The sequence below is a fragment of the Cheilinus undulatus genome, linkage group 24 (assembly GCF_018320785.1).
Source record: "Cheilinus undulatus linkage group 24, ASM1832078v1, whole genome shotgun sequence".
Taxonomy (NCBI): Eukaryota; Metazoa; Chordata; class Actinopteri; order Labriformes; family Labridae; genus Cheilinus; species Cheilinus undulatus.
The window spans coordinates 1,446,500-1,460,332 of record NC_054888.1 but is presented as its reverse complement, the minus strand read 5'-3'; the positions used below and the strand labels follow the sequence as shown (position 1 = coordinate 1,460,332).

Here is a 13,833-nt window from a genome sequence, read left to right as displayed (position 1 = left end):
GTATGAAACAGGCCCTCATTTGAGATAGGCACCTGTTTGAAACTAGCCTTAATTTAAGACAGGTTTCTGTATGAAACAGGCCTTAATTTGTGACAGGTTTCTGTATGAAACAGGCCTTAATTTGTGACAGGTTTCTGTATGAAACAGGCCTTTATTTGGGACAGGTTTCTGTATGAAACAGACCTTTATTTGGGACAGGTTTCTGTATGAAACAGGCCTTTATTTGGGACAGGTTTCTGTATGAAACAGACCTTTATTTGGGACAGGTTTCTGTATGAAACAGGCCTTTATTTGGGACAGGTTTCTGTATGAAACAGACCTTTATTTGGGACAGGTTTCTGTATGAAACAGGCCTTTATTAGGGACAGGTTTCTGTATGAAACAGGCCTTTATTTGGGACAGGTTTCTGTATGAAACAGGCCTTTATTTGGGACAGGTTTCTGTATGAAACAGGCCTTTATTTGGGACAGGTTTCTGTATGAAACAGGCCTTTATTTGGGACAGGCCTCTCACTGTCTTCCTGTTAAAAGTTAAAAGCTTTGACCTCCTTTTAGTGTTTTAGTCCATGGTAGCGCCCCCTGGTGTTTTTTGGTGTTTAAGTTGCAAAAACGATTACAAAATCCATTGCATCAGTTTAAAAAGTCATTATGTCACACATAAAACTTGTTAAAACATAAGAGTACATATAAAGACATGTCTAACATGCATTTTTTAAAATAGCCCTAATGAAGCCTCATTGAGTCTAAAGTAAAAGCATTCTAACAGCTAACGAGCATGCTAACAGCTAACGAGCATGCTAACAGCTAACGAGCATGCTAACAGCTAACAAGCATGCTAACAGCTGTTGAAATAAAGACACTGGCACACAGCTTGGCTGCCTTTTCACGTTTTATTGCATTGAATCCAAAGCGCTTCTGCCCGACAACAGTCCCACACTGAGCGGAAACGTTCCGTACTTTTGTCACAATAAGAGGTGCAAACAGAACTAACACTGATCTAAACACAGCACACGTGTGCAGACACTTAGAGTCTTCTCTCGCCACGTTTCCTGGCGGGGAGGAGTGGCACGCCGGCTGACATTTCAACACAACACCGTATGAAAGCAAACGAATACTGCTCTGTGAAAAAAGGCACGTACAGGCACGAGAAGAGACAACACGATGACACCCACGAGGAACACGGGCGGAGCTTCCGGTGTCAGAGGTCAGGGAGGGCGGGGCTTACACAAACCGGGGTCGGGTCCACTTCTTTAGAGTCCATCTGGGTAGATATTGCTTTGATTTGATCCTCTATTAGCACCACCTCAGAGAGCTCCCACAGAATCAGAGACGATCACATCAGTACTGTCAGAGAATGTCCTGATTCTTCTAGAAAACTCTGAAACTGAGTCTCAGTTTGAACTCTTCCACTCTAAGAATCACTCAGTCCATGGACTGAAAGGTTCACAGCATGCAAGAGTTTTAAAAACAAGAACTTGATCAGAACCAGGTCTTCCGGACTTCTACTGCTGCTGTGATTGGAAGTTTGAATTCTGGGAAAGTGAAGACAGAAAAAGTGGAAACGTCCAAACTGAGACACAGCATCTCTGGAAAATACAGACTTTAGTGTTTGTTATGAAACCTGCAGAGCAGAACTCTGTCTCCCCCTGCTGGAGAAGTTCTGTTTTCTAACTCTGGATCCTCAGACGTTTCTCTGAAAGCTTCTCTGTATTTCCAGCTGAAGCCACTCCCTCCTTCTGATCTGTGAGATCTGGTGATTTGATGAAAAATGCATCAGTGCTCTGGTGGTGAATAATCAGCATAGTGTTTGGCTTTTTTTTTTTTTTTTTTTTTTTTTACATTTTTCATTTATGCATAAAAGTCCCACACTCCTTTGTTAAACAGGACCAAAGAGATCTATTACAAAAATATAAACTTTATAATCAAAGGTGGCTGTGTTTGTCCTCTGTTAAACACTCAGAATCACACACATTAATGACTGGTTTATGATCAGAAGAGCAGTGCTGAAGATAGTGAAGCCTCCTGAGGCTAAAGACCAGAAAGCAAACAGATTTTCTAAAACCAGATCTTTAAATCAGAGCCTGAGGGGGTCAAAGTTAAATCTATTTAGTCTCTTTGAACAAGTTTGGAGAATACAAATTAATGTTCAACCGTAAAACTTCATGCAAAAGTCTGGGATTCTCTTATCAGTATGAAACAGGCCTGTATTTGGGTCAGGCTTCTGAATGAAACAAGCCTAACTTTGGAACATACTTCAGGTTAAAACAGACCATTATTTAGGGAAGACTTCTCTATGAAGCAGGCCTTCAATTAGTACAGGGTTCTGTATAAACAGGCCCTTGTTTGGGACAGGCTTCGAGATAAATCTGGCTGAAGTTTGGGACAGGCTTCGAGATAAATCTGGCTGAAGTTTGGGACAGGCTTCTTTATAAAGCAAGCCATTTCTTTGGACAGTCTTCTGTATAAAACAGGCCATTATACGGGACAGGCTTCAGGTTAAAACAGGCCCTTATTTGGGACAGGGTTCAGGTTGAAACAGGCCTTTATCCGGGACAGACTTCAGGTTGAAACAGGCCTTTATCCGGGACAGACTTCAGGTTGAAACAGGCTTTCATAGGCTTTTATTTAAGCCTCAGTATACAATAGGCCATCATTTGGGACAGGGTTCGGTATGAAACAGGCCTTTAATTGGGACACCCTTTACATTGAAACAGGTCCTTATTTGAGACAGGCTTTTGTATGAAACAGGCCACTATTTAGGACAGGGTTTATATGAAACAGGACGTTATTTGAGACAGGGTTTTGTTATGAAACAGGCTGTCATTTAGGACAGGTTTATGTAAGAAACAGGCCCTTTTTTGGGACAAGCTTCTGATTGAAACTGGCAATATTTGAGACAGGTCTTCATATGACAGGGACTGTTATTTGGGACAGGCTTTTGTTTAAAACAGGCCCTCATTTGAGATAGCCATCTGTATGAAACCAGCTTTAATTTAAGGCAGGTTTCTGTATGAAACAGGCCATTATTTTGGACAGGCTTCTCAAAGCAACAGGCCATGGTTTGAAACAGACTTTGGTATGTACAAGGACATTATCTAGGACAGGCTCTTGTATGAAACAAGACCATTGCTTGACCTTTATTTGCAATAGGTGCCTGTATGAAACAGGCTTATATTTAGGACAGGCTTCAGTATGAAACAGGCCCTTATTTGGGACAGGCTTCAGTATGAAACAGTCCTCTATTTGATATAGGCTTCAGTATAAAATCTCTTATTTGGGACAGGCTTCAGTATGAAACAGGCTGTCATTGGAGACAGACTTCAGCATGAAACAGGCCTTTATTCTGGACATGCTTCAGTATGGAACAGGCCCTTATTTGGGACAGGCTTCAGTATGAAACAGGCCTTTATTCTGGACATGCTTCAGTATGGAACAGGCCCTTATTTGGGACAGTCTTCAGTATGAAACAGGCCCTTATTTGGGACAGTCTTCAGTATAAAACAGGCCCTTATTTGGGACAGTCTTCAGTATGAAACAGTCCTCTATTTGATATAGGCTTCAGTATAAAAGCTCTTATTTGGGACAGTCTTCAGTATGAAACAGGCCCTTATTTGGGACAGTCTTCAGTATGAAACAGGCCCTTATTTGGGACAGTCTTCAGTATGAAACAGGCCTTTATTTGGGACAGGCTTCAGTATGAAACAGGCCCTTATTTGGGACAGTCTTCAGTATGAAACAGTCCTCTATTTGATATAGGCTTCAGTATAAAATCTCTTATTTGGGACAGTCTTCAGTATGAAACAGGCCCTTATTTGGGACAGGCTTCAGTATGAAACAGGCCCTTATTTGGGACAGTCTTCAGTATGAAACAGGCCTTTATTTGGGACAGTCTTCAGTATGAAACAGGCCCTTATTTGGGACAGGTTTCTGTATGAAACAGGCCCTTATTTGGGACAGTCTTCAGTATGAAACAGGCCTTTATTTGGGACAGTCTTCAGTATGAAACAGGCCCTTATTTGGGACAGGCTTCAGTATGAAACAGGCCCTTATTTGGGACAGTCTTCAGTATGAAACAGGCCCTTATTTGGGACAGTCTTCAGTATGAAACAGGCCTTTATTTGGGACAGTCTTCAGTATGAAACAGGCCCTTATTTGGGACAGTCTTCAGTATGAAACAGGCCCTTATTTGGGACAGTCTTCAGTATGAAACAGGCCTTTATTTGGGACAGTCTTCAGTATGAAACAGGCCCTTATTTGGGACAGGCTTCAGTATGAAACAGGCCCTTATTTGGGACAGTCTTCAGTATGAAACAGGCCTTTATTTGGGACAGTCTTCAGTATGAAACAGGCCCTTATTTGGGACAGGCTTCAGTATGAAACAGGCCCTTATTCGGGACAGTCTTCAGTATGAAACAGGCCCTTATTTGGGACAGGCTTCAGTATGAAACAGGCCTTTATTTGTAACAAATTCATGCACAGATGAAGATTGAGAATGAGGGCGTGGGGCCTGGAGCTTAGTGCTGCCTTAATTAGTCATGACATGGAGCAACCCCAGATTTTATGTGAAGTTTTACGGTTTATGTTGAAGCTCGGTATGCTTCATCATAACTTCTGGTGAATTCTGAAGAGTAAGAGAGAACAACGAGATAATGAGCCGTATTCAGAGACATTCACTGCCTTCACATGCTGATTTATATTTCTCTCATGTTCAGGATAATCAAATATTCTCTAATTGAGTCGGCACATGTACGTACGGTCGTATGTTTGATAATAGAAAACCCAGAAAAGGAAGGATGAGCGGAAGCTAGCAGGATTCAGTAATTTAAACACTCATTGGTAATATAATAGGATTGTTGTTATGGCGTTAAAGAAGTAGTAGTCTTCCTAAGTAGGGTGAATAAGGCTAATATGTGGAAAACACAATAATAAACATGAAAGAGAGCATGGATGCTAACTAAAAACAGCTGTGAATCTCTAACACCACAGTCGTCCTGCAGGGGTTGGACCAGGAGTTTGTTCAGTCTGGGTAATTCTACACCAGGATCCTGCTTCTTAAACATGTTCAGGGTCTACATGACTGTTTTTAAATCCAGTGAATTTGGCCTTTTATATCAAATCTGATCGACTGTGGCTGTAAAACCAAAGGTTTGGTCCATGTACGTCTGTCTCTGAGCAGACTGACCAGAACCAGAGAGAGGATCAGGTCCAGAGGAACCGGTTTATTCTGTTCTGCAGCGTCTGTCTGGAGTAACGTGCGTTTAAGTTTCCACGGTTCTCTTCCTCTCTGAAGTGGAGTGCGGTCTTTACAGCAGTGAACACGGACACAGTCTCCATGTTTCAGCAGTTTTTACAGGGTTTTTAAATCCTCTTTCAGGCTCTGTTATCCACCGTGACAGGCAGCAGGGGGTCCGCCGCCTCGCTCCTCTCAGCCTCGCCGCCTTCTGTCTGTCGGTTTAAGACACTCCTCAGCGCCTGGTAGTCAGCCAGCTTCTTCTTCTTCTCCTCTGCCTCCGAGTCGACCCTCAGGAAGGACGGCGACTCCTGGCAGTACGCCGGCGGCAGGCAGGGCACCAGGTGCACCTGACCGCTGTCGTTCATGAGCTGGACGCAGGTGTAGAAATCCTGCGGCGAGCGGCTGGCGGGGACAGCGGCGGCGTTCAGGTCAGTAGTGGGGAAAGAGGTAGGGAGGCCTGGGTGACCCATGATGCTGTACTCTGTCCCCGGTAGGGACACGATCTCAGGTCGGGGCCAGGGGGACGGGACGTCCATCATGGGGGCGAAGGCTTCAGGAGGGGAGGAGCAGTAGGGCGACACGCTCTGCACGTACGGCGTCGGGTGTGGGGCCATGAACGACTGGTGGGCGGCCCCGGGTGTCAGGTCGCTCTGAGCCATCAGGGTGTCCCTCTCCCGGTCGGTGGGGGCGGTGGGGATGTAGTGGTCCCTGGGCGTGGTGAGACAGACGTCGTCGGCGCTCACCTGGTCCCAGACCTCCTCGCTGTAGCTCGGAGGTCGGTAGCTGTGGAAGTTACTGAAGTGGTGGTTGATCTCATCCAGGTTCCCCTTCTGAGGGCGGGGGTGTGGGGGGAGGAAGGGAGGGGGGAAAGGAAAAGCAAAGGAAAGGAGATAAGGGAGCCAGAAGCAGAGGTGGGTAAGGCAGCGGGGATGACGGACAAAGGATCGAAGGGAACAAAAACAAAACAGAAACCAAAGGTCAGAACCAAGAGTCCCGTAAAAACCTCAGAGCCCCTCACCAGCGTCAGACTGTGTCGCTGTTTTACCTTCAGGAGCAGCGGGTCGATGCCAACGATCCTCGGCTTTGGGATGGGCGGCAAGAAGTAGTCTTTTATTCTGAAGGGGACGCCAGAAAGACAGGAAGTTAGAGGGCAGATCACGCCCACTGAGACAATAAAGGAACAGCAGTTTATGAAAGTGTACCTGACCTTTAACCTTTTATAACCTGTTACTAGAAGAACACCAGATCTGCAGACAGGATGGAGGATGTCTGAGCTGATTTTACCGACTCTGTGTTCCTCATCGCTGCAGATCAGTGCTCTCAGGATCTCAGGATCTGATTCTGGGACTTTCCTTTTTGGGTTTCTGCATCTATTCTTTAAGGTTATAGAGCATTTCCCCTGTTTCAGCCAAAGTTTTGCCCTTTTTTGCATATTTGAATCTATTTTTGTCCCTTTTTTACCCCAGGCAGCCGTTTTTCACCAATTTTAAAAGCACATTTTGTGTAGTTATGAACCCCTTTAAAGCACTTTTTTAAACCACTTATTACCCCTTTTGACCCATTTTTATAGATTTCTGCTCCTCAAATAGCCATTTTTAGCCACTTCTGACATTTTGACACCACTTATTACCTCCACTTATTCATTTATTTACCACTTTAACCCATTTTTGCCATTTCTTGTCCCTTTAATAACCCTCTTTAGCCACTAATAGCCACCTTTAACCAATTTTTGCCAAAATTTTTCTCCACTACCAACCTGTTTTTGACACTATTTTACACTTTTTAATCGACCTAAGCCACTATTTTTAAACACTTTTAACCAATTTTGACCACTGCTACTTTTTGTGCCCCTTTAAACTCTTAAACCATTTTTTTTTGCCACTTAAAACCCATTAAGCCACTGTTTCTGCTGCTCGTTGACACTTTTAACCCATTTTCACCACATGTTTTTCCACTATCAACCTCACTACTCTTGGCCACATTTGGCCTCTTTTAACCCATCTTAGGCATGTTTTTGTGTGTTTTTTTTTTTTTTAATTTCCTAACTTTCCACCCATCTTTGCCTCTTCTTTGTCACTTCAAACCCCATTTTGCCAATATTTATGTGTATTTTTTCCACTTTAAACCAATTTGTCATCCATTTTTTTGCATATCTTAACAATTATCTAATATTTTCTCTCAGTTTCTTCTACTTTATTTTTATACCATCCTGATGTCTAACATTATTTTTCTAATAGTTTAGTGTGCCCATTCATATTCTTACAAAAAAATCTGTTTAAATAAAAGAGGTTTACGTCTATAAAAAGTCTATATTCTTCTACAGCAATAATAAATAAAATTCATTTTAATGGTTTTTGTTCAGATGAGAATAAAGTTATCACAGATTCCCTTTAGTACAGGACCTAAAGGAGAACATCCTTTAGTTGTAGAACATGTGCCCCACAGTTTTCATCTTCAGGAGGATCTAAAGATAAAAGATGAGATAAACGTGTTTTATTTTATGTCTCACCTTTTGCTCTGAGGGATGACGCCGAACGCGATCACCAGCAGAGCCACGACCCCGACTCCAGAGACCAGGATCCTCACCAGGAGTTTACCTGTTCAGACAGACCCAGAAAGATTTCATCAGGTACAGGTACAGGTGCAGGTAAACAGGCACAGGTGAGTTACAGGTAAACAGGTATAGGTGAGTTACAGGTAAACAGGGACAGGTGAGTTACAGGTAAACAGGTACAGGTGAGTTACAGGTAAACAGGTACAGGGGAGTTACAGGTAAACAGGGACAGGTGAGTTACAGGTAAACAGGTACAGGTGAGTTACAGGTAAACAGGGACAGGTGAGTTACAGGTAAACAGGGACAGGTGAGTTACAGGTAAACAGGTACAGGTGAGTTACAGGTAAACAGGGACAGGTGAGTTACAGGTAAACAGGGACAGGTGAGTTACAGGTAAACAGGGACAGGTGAGTTACAGGTAAACAGGGACAGGTGAGTTATAGGTAAACAGGGACAGGTGAGTTACAGGTAAACAGGCACAGGTGAGTTACAGGTAAACAGGCACAGGTGAGTTACAGGTAAACAGGGACAGGTGAGTTACAGGTAAACAGGCACAGGTGAGTTACAGGTAAACAGGGACAGGTGAGTCACAGGTAAACGGGCATAGGTGAGTTACAGGTAAACAGGCACAGGTGAGTTACAGGTAAACGGGCATAGGTGAGTTACAGGTAAACAGGCACAGGTGAGTTACAGGTAAACAGGCACAGGTGAGTTACAGGTAAACAGGCACAGGTGGGTTACAGGTAAACAGGCACAGGTGAGTTACAGGTAAACAGGGACAGGTGAGTCACAGGTAAACGGGCATAGGTGAGTTACAGGTAAACAGGGACAGGTGAGTTACAGGTAAACAGGGACAGGTGAGTTACAGGTAAACAGGCACAGGTGGGTTACAGGTAAACAGGCACAGGTGAGTTACAGGTAAACAGGGACAGGTGAGTCACAGGTAAACGGGCATAGGTGAGTTACAGGTAAACAGGCACAGGTGAGTTACAGGTAAACAGGGACAGGTGAGTTACAGGTAAACAGGCACAGGTGGGTTACAGGTAAACAGGCACAGGTGAGTTACAGGTAAACAGGGACAGGTGAGTTACAGGTAAACAGGCACAGGTGGGTTACAGGTAAACAGGTACAGGTGAGTTACAGGTAAACAGGGACAGGTGAGTTACAGGTAAACAGGGACAGGTGAGTTACAGGTAAACAGGCACAGGTGAGTTACAGGTAAACAGGCACAGGTGAGTTACAGGTAAACAGGCACAGGTGGGTTACAGGTAAACAGGCATAGGTGAGTTACAGGTAAACAGGCACAGGTGAGTTACAGGTAAACAGGGACAGGTGAGTTACAGGTAAACAGGCACAGGTGGGTTACAGGTAAACAGGCACAGGTGAGTTACAGGTAAACAGGGACAGGTGAGTTACAGGTAAACAGGCACAGGTGGGTTACAGGTAAACAGGTACAGGTGAGTTACAGGTAAACAGGGACAGGTGAGTTACAGGTAAACAGGGACAGGTGAGTTACAGGTAAACAGGCACAGGTGAGTTACAGGTAAACGGGCATAGGTGAGTTACAGGTAAACAGGCACAGGTGAGTTACAGGTAAACAGGCACAGGTGAGTTACAGGTAAACAGGCACAGGTGGGTTACAGGTAAACAGGCACAGGTGAGTTACAGGTAAACAGGGACAGGTGAGTCACAGGTAAACGGGCATAGGTGAGTTACAGGTAAACAGGCACAGGTGAGTTACAGGTAAACAGGGACAGGTGAGTTACAGGTAAACAGGCACAGGTGGGTTACAGGTAAACAGGCACAGGTGAGTTACAGGTAAACAGGGACAGGTGAGTTACAGGTAAACAGGCACAGGTGGGTTACAGGTAAACAGGTACAGGTGAGTTACAGGTAAACAGGGACAGGTGAGTTACAGGTAAACAGGGACAGGTGAGTTACAGGTAAACAGGCACAGGTGAGTTACAGGTAAACAGGCACAGGTGAGTTACAGGTAAACAGGCACAGGTGGGTTACAGGTAAACAGGCACAGGTGAGTTACAGGTAAACAGGGACAGGTGAGTCACAGGTAAACGGGCATAGGTGAGTTACAGGTAAACAGGCACAGGTGAGTTACAGGTAAACAGGGACAGGTGAGTTACAGGTAAACAGGCACAGGTGGGTTACAGGTAAACAGGCACAGGTGAGTTACAGGTAAACAGGGACAGGTGAGTTACAGGTAAACAGGCACAGGTGGGTTACAGGTAAACAGGTACAGGTGAGTTACAGGTAAACAGGGACAGGTGAGTTACAGGTAAACAGGGACAGGTGAGTTACAGGTAAACAGGCACAGGTGAGTTACAGGTAAACAGGGACAGGTGAGTCACAGGTAAACGGGCATAGGTGAGTTACAGGTAAACAGGCACAGGTGAGTTACAGGTAAACAGGGACAGGTGAGTTACAGGTAAACAGGCACAGGTGGGTTACAGGTAAACAGGCACAGGTGAGTTACAGGTAAACAGGGACAGGTGAGTTACAGGTAAACAGGCACAGGTGGGTTACAGGTAAACAGGTACAGGTGAGTTACAGGTAAACAGGGACAGGTGAGTTACAGGTAAACAGGCACAGGTGAGTTACAGGTAAACAGGTACAGGTGAGTTACAGGTAAACAGGCACAGGTGAGTTACAGGTAAACAGGGACAGGTGAGTTACAGATAAACAGGGACAGGTGAGTTACAGGTAAACAGGTACAGGTGAGTTACAGATAAACAGGTACAGGTGAGTTACAGGTAAACAGGGACAGGTGAGTTACAGATAAACAGGTACAGGTGAGTTACAGGTAAACAGGGACAGGTGAGTTATAGGTAAACAGGGACAGGTGAGTTACAGGTAAACAGGGACAGGTGAGTTATAGGTAAACAGGGACAGGTGAGTTACAGGTAAACAGGCACAGGTGAGTTACAGGTAAACAGGCACAGGTGAGTTACAGGTAAACAGGGACAGGTGAGTTATAGGTAAACAGGGACAGGTGAGTTACAGGTAAACAGGCACAGGTGAGTTACAGGTAAACAGGGACAGGTGAGTTATAGGTAAACAGGGACAGGTGAGTTACAGGTAAACAGGCACAGGTGAGTTACAGGTAAACAGGGACAGGTGAGTTACAGGTAAACAGGTACAGGTGAGTTACAGGTAAACAGGCACAGGTGAGTTACAGGTAAACAGGCACAGGTGAGTTACAGGTAAACAGGCACAGGTGAGTTACAGGTAAACAGGCACAGGTGAGTTACAGGTAAACAGGGACAGGTGAGTTACAGGTAAACAGGGACAGGTGAGTTACAGGTAAACAGGCACAGGTGAGTTACAGGTAAACAGGTACAGGTGAGTTACAGGTAAACAGGGACAGGTGAGTTACAGGTAAACAGGCACAGGTGAGTTACAGGTAAACAGGCACAGGTGAGTTACAGGTAAACAGGCACAGGTGAGTTACAGGTAAACAGGTACAGGTGAGTTACAGGTAAACAGGCACAGGTGAGTTACAGGTAAACAGGCACAGGTGAGTTACAGGTAAACAGGGACAGGTGAGTTACAGGTAAACAGGGACAGGTGAGTTACAGGTAAACAGGCACAGGTGAGTTACAGGTAAACAGGTACAGGTGAGTTACAGGTAAACAGGGACAGGTGAGTTACAGGTAAACAGGCACAGGTGAGTTACAGGTAAACAGGCACAGGTGAGTTACAGGTAAACAGGCACAGGTGAGTTACAGGTAAACAGGTACAGGTGAGTTACAGGTAAACAGGCACAGGTGAGTTACAGGTAAACAGGCACAGGTGAGTTACAGGTAAACAGGCACAGGTGAGTTACAGGTACAGGTACTAGGTGACACGAGACAGGCTGTGAGGAAGTTGTTGACTCTCTCTGCTGCTAAATTTATCATATGATAATCATAATAAATATAATGTTGATAATTATTATTATAGTAATTATTGTTATGATAATTATTATTGCAAATAATTTCAACACTAGCTGAAGATTTAAAGCGACTAAACCTGCACACAATCAACTAAAATATCAGAGAATACATTTCTGGTCTTCAGATTTTAGTAACTTTTTGACACTAAGTGTTTTAAAACGATGCAATCTCTGCTATTTCAGTGATCGGCAGATCTTCAGCCGTGTTTCCACCAAAATCTACAGCAAACCCTGGAGAGTGTGCAGGAGTCCGTCTGTAATCTCTGACATAAAAACCAGAAATAAGCCGACATTTCTGATTTACTGCTGTCGACAGAACAGCTGTAATTTAACTATTATTAAAGTCTACTCTAAAATATCAAACATCTAAAGAGCTAAGGCCTTCCACCTACAGGACCAGCTAATAGTCATCACTGTTACCATGGAAACCCCCGTGGCGGGCGTACCTGCGGGCGGCCTGGCGGGGATGCTCATCACCAGCGTGGAGCTCCATTTGCTCCACAGGCCGTAGTTGTGCGAGCGGCAGCGGACTCTGATGACGTAGTCTCCGACCGGGAGGCCGAGCAGCTCGACGTGAGGCTCTCTGAGAGGATGCTTCACCTGAAAACACAAAATAAATCATCGTTATTTTTATTTTAATGATCTATTAGAGCCACAGCACGGCTCTGAGTGGGTCAGACCTCAGGTAGAGATTAAAGAAGGAAAATCTGCTTTTAATGATTCCAGAAAGTCTTTAAATGAGCCAGAATGAGCTTTAAACCTTTATAAATACATTTCAGTGAAATCAATCACTCTAACTCAAATCTCATTTGTACGATTTACTGAAGAAACAAAGCTTAAGGCTGTTAAACTCCCTGAAATCATCATTTTAAGGCAGGTTTCAGAAAATTCAGAATTTAACAGAGAGAGGGATTTCTAGGAAGTTTCATTCAATATAACGTTCACTGTTTTTAGTCTTTTTCACTAGAATGAGCTTCTTTCTAACCAGCCGAGTTCCTGCAGATCAGGACTGATCAGCGAGTCTGGAATGAGAGCCAGTTCCTGGAAAAGGATCCTAAATGAGGGGCCTCAGAGACTCACATGAATAACAGCAATCATCCTTATAAACCAGTCACGTTGTTCTGGGTTATCTGATCAGTCACCAGCTGTTTAACAGACTCTACATCCGTACAGTGGACGGCCACCATGTCCCAACAAAGCTGCAAGAGGAGATGGGATAGAGTCACAGGAAGTGAGCTGGTAGGCCCCTTTAAGGTGTCAAAATGACCTGAGCATATCCTGTCATGGCACAAAAAGAAGAACCATGCCCTCTGGACCATGCTGCAGAAATCCACGGAGGCGTTTGCTGCTACGGGTATAAAGGGAGAAAAATCCTGCTGGCACCCATCATCCCCTGACCTCAGAGCTAGAAACCCTCCATCACAGCTCCCTCCTCTAAATCACGGGTGTCAAACTCAAGGTCCGGGGGCCAAATCCGGCCCGTGGAACAATTATACCCGACCTGTAAGATCATCTTATATTTGTATTCTAACTGGCCCACCAGTATGAGGTCTACAGGTTTCCTCCAGTATAAAAATGTAAACTTTCACTTGATTATTTAAAATATCCTTGTCAAACCTTAAAAATCTGAAAAAGTAAAGAGTAAGAGAGTTTCATGAAAAGTCAAGAATGTGGGGAAAGACATTAGTTTGTGTTTTATTTCATATTTTTAATTTTGCATCTCAAGATTATGACTCAAACTTATGATTTTGACTTTTCATTTCATGCTTTGACCTTTTCAACTCATAGTTTGGACTTTATGTCACATTTTTATCTTTGACATTCCCAATTTTAAATTTTAAGTCTTATTTTGACCTTTTCAACTCCTTACTTTGGCTTTTTAATCCCATATTTTGACTTTTAAAAACATGATTTCAATTCTTTTTTCATATTTTGACATTTTAAATTCATAACTGTTACATTTTATATCATATTTTGACCCTTTACACTCCCAATTTTGAATTTAAGTCCTATGTTTAACTTTTTAAGTCATCATTTTAAATTCTGGCTGATATTTTGACATTTTAAGCTCCACTTTTGGGGTTTTTAATCACATATT

The 13,833-nt window shown here is 43.8% G+C and overlaps 1 protein-coding gene across 1 annotated transcript in view; it reads right to left on the bottom strand.

The window, feature by feature from the left end:
- Nucleotides 1–884: 884 nt before the first annotated feature.
- Nucleotides 885–13,833, bottom strand: part of LOC121506054 (prolactin receptor-like) — a 79,876-nt gene continuing 66,927 nt past the window's right edge. The window contains exons 6-9 of the mRNA XM_041781551.1: nt 12,182–12,335; nt 7,742–7,829; nt 6,278–6,347; nt 885–6,062 (exon numbers count right to left, since the gene is read on the bottom strand). Of these exons, the coding sequence (XP_041637485.1) occupies nt 5,370–6,062; nt 6,278–6,347; nt 7,742–7,829; nt 12,182–12,335 (1,005 nt within the window). The 3' untranslated portion in view covers nt 885–5,369. The remainder of the gene's footprint in view (nt 6,063–6,277; nt 6,348–7,741; nt 7,830–12,181; nt 12,336–13,833) is intronic.